The 2,962-nt window shown below is 51.2% G+C and overlaps 1 protein-coding gene across 1 annotated transcript in view; it reads left to right on the top strand.

Moving 5' to 3' along the window:
- Positions 1–1,868, top strand: part of NAGK (N-acetylglucosamine kinase) — a 12,193-nt gene extending 10,325 nt beyond the window's left edge. The window contains exons 8-10 of the mRNA XM_073657876.1: positions 1–109; positions 495–573; positions 1,012–1,868. The exon at positions 1–109 is cut by the window's left edge and continues 5 nt beyond it. Of these exons, the coding sequence (XP_073513977.1) occupies positions 1–109; positions 495–573; positions 1,012–1,202 (379 nt within the window). The 3' untranslated portion in view covers positions 1,203–1,868. The remainder of the gene's footprint in view (positions 110–494; positions 574–1,011) is intronic.
- The last annotated feature ends 1,094 nt before the right edge of the window (positions 1,869–2,962 follow it).

Here is a 2,962-nt window from a genome sequence, read left to right as displayed (position 1 = left end):
CTTAATTTCAGGGGCTAACAAGGGAGACGCCTTATGTCGCTCAGTGTTTCGCTCTGCTGGGGAAATCCTCGCTCGTCATGTCGTAGCCGTGATGCCTAACATTGATGAGGTGGGTACATGACGGTGACATTGTGGTTGCACAGTCAGTATGGCAGGTTTACCAGGGTCCACTATGCAGCACTTCTGTGGGATCTACGTGGCTTCATTATTTTTATGCACGAGTCCATAGATGTTCTTGAGCGATCCGCTGGGGGTAAATGAATTCTGAGTGTACAGGGCAGAGTATGGCGGTATTATTTGTGCACAATTTATGGCTATTTTGATGTGTAGCCTTATTAGTCAGTTGGACTCTGTATGCAGATCGCCTCGTAGCGATAGTAATGAGATCATTGTTGACTGCGCTGTGGGTCCCAAACGGAAGAAGGTGGTCCTGACCAGTGATGGAGTAAGTGGGACGGCAGCTTTACCCGGTGTTTCCACCCTTCTACCTTCAGGTCTTATTCCGGGGGGAGCTGGGTCTGCCGCTGCTCGCTGAAGGCTCCGTGTGGAACAGCTGGGATCTCCTAAGAGACGGTAATATTTATTGTTACGGTTTTGCGGTTTGTTTTGTGTTGTGTCCAGACGGTAAATCGAAAGCAACTTTTTTGGCACGTGAGCAAAGTATATGTGGCTCCTGGAGCGTAACCCCTCGTACAATAATTCAGCACTTGTAAATACGCATAAGATTAGGAAGAGCAACGTTGCATTGTAGACTCTAGTCACATCCAGAGCTGCATAAAAAATAATGCTGTTTCCTGTTTTTTTTTGTTTTTTTTTCTTTATTATAATAACAGAATAAAAAAAAAAATAAATAAAATCTTTCAGTGGTGGCGTGTGTGTATTTGTTTATATGGTGCCCGGTTTGCAGCTTTGGCTGTGACTGGAGAAGAGGATATGATGTAAGTTCCTGATTGTTATACCATGCTGTTGGCGGTACTAAGGTGGATTATCGATGTTTCCTCCCTCCTTTAGGGTTTATCGAGGTCCTGGACAAGGCTCGTAGCGGCCCCCACGGACGCCGCCTTTCCCGATTCAGTCTCCTGAAGCTAAAACAATCATCCGCGGTGGGGGGAGCCAGCCTTGGAGCAAAGAACATCGGGATCCATTTACCGATCGACTACCAGGATAATGTCCACGTCTTCTACAGTCACAGTTTTCAGTAACTGTTGGGGAGGGTGTCCGCCATGCTTTACACTGCAGTCAGTGCAATGTGCGGGTTTTCAGTGCTGCGGGCGACCTCCATCCGCTTATACATTGCTTGATGCTGTAGCTTGCAGGGGTAGAAGGTAACAGGGAGCTTGGGGGTTGTGCAGCCCCTCTCTCTGGTGGTGGTATCCGTTTTTTTTTTGGGGGGGGGGGGGGGGGTTGTTATTACCGGGTCATTATTTAGCAGTTTTAGGGAACGTACTGTAAAAATATATAAAATTCTTGTTTACATCCAGAGGCAGAAAATCTGTACAGAACCTTGTCCAGGTCGGATGCAACTGTAGCAAACCCTCAGCTGTGGCAACACCAAAGAAAGGGTTTTCCAGCCTCATTACTTGAACGATTCTACATACGTATGAATCGATCGAACCTTGCGATCTGATAAGTTTCACTCCAGTCCCCTCCCCCATCCCCATCTTATTACTTTATCCGGAGTTTCAGCAACTTTTACAGTTCATAAATAATAAACCTGAAAATTCTTGTTTTATTCACCCGGATTCTAATAAATGACCAAAATGTCAGGGGCAAGAATCATTGTGCTTTTTTTTTTCTACACTTTTTTTACATCGATTGTTAATGATTGAATCACTTTTATCAAGGAAAATAAAAAATGGTGAATCTGATGTGTGATTGGTCCATAAAGAAAGAAGCCGCGAGGAGGAGGAGGAGGAAGAGGGAGGAGGAGGAGGAAGAGGGAGGAGGAGGAGGAAGAGGGAGGAGGAGGAGGAAGAGGGAGGAGGAAGAGGAAGAGGGAGGAGGAAGAGGGAGGAGGAAGAGGGAGGAGGAAGAGGAAGAGGGAGGAGGAAGAGGGAGGAGGAGGAGGAAGAGGGAGGAGGAGGAGGAAGAGGGAGGAGGAGGAGGAAGAGGGAGGAGGAGGAGGAAGAGGGAGGAGGAGGAGGAAGAGGGAGGAGGGAGGAGGAGGAGGAAGAGGGAGGAAGAGGGAGGAGGAGGAGGAAGAGGGAGGAGGAGGAGGAAGAGGGAGGAGGAGGAGGAGGAAGAGGGAGGAGGAGGAAGAGGGAGGAGGAAGAGGGAGGAGGAGGAAGAGGGAGGAGGAGGAAGAGGGAGGAGGAGGAAGAGGGAGGAGGAGGAAGAGGGAGGAGGAGGAAGAGGGAGGAGGAGGAAGAGGGAGGAGGAGGAAGAGGAGGAGGAGGAAGAGGAGGAAGAGGGAGGAGGAGGAAGAGGAGGAAGAGGGAGGAGGAGGAGGAGGAAGAGGGAGGAGGAAGAGGGAGGAGGAGGAGGAGGAAGAGGGAGGAGGAGGAAGAGGGAGGAAGAGGGAGGAGGAGGAAGAGGGAGGAGGAGGAGGAGGAAGAGGGAGGAGGAGGAAGAGGGAGGAGGAGGAAGAGGGAGGAGGAGGAAGAGGGAGGAGGAGGAAGAGGGAGGAGGAGGAAGAGGGAGGAGGAGGAAGAGGGAGGAGGAGGAAGAGGGAGGAGGAGGAAGAGGGAGGAGGAGGAAGAAGAGGGAGGAGGAGGAGGAAGAAGAGGGAGGAGGAGGAAGAGGGAGGAAGAAGAGGGAGGAGGAGGAAGAGGGAGGAGGAGGAAGAGGGAGGAGGAGGAGGAAGAGGGAGGAGGAGGAGGAGGAAGAGGGAGGAGGAGGAGGAAGAGGGAGGAGGAGGGAGGAGGAGGAAGAGGGAGGAGGAGGAGGAAGGAGGAGGAGGAAGAGGGAGAGGGAGGAAGAGGAGGAAGAGGGAGGAGGAGGAAGAGGAGGAAGAGGGAGGAGG

Source organism: Phyllobates terribilis, unplaced genomic scaffold (genome assembly GCF_046119375.1).
Source record: "Phyllobates terribilis strain yellow unplaced genomic scaffold, ASM4611937v1 Scaffold_1__5_contigs__length_1240528914, whole genome shotgun sequence".
NCBI classification, from domain to species: domain Eukaryota; kingdom Metazoa; phylum Chordata; class Amphibia; order Anura; family Dendrobatidae; genus Phyllobates; species Phyllobates terribilis.
Note: the sequence above shows the minus strand (reverse complement) of the source record. Positions and strands in the feature narration are given on the sequence as shown.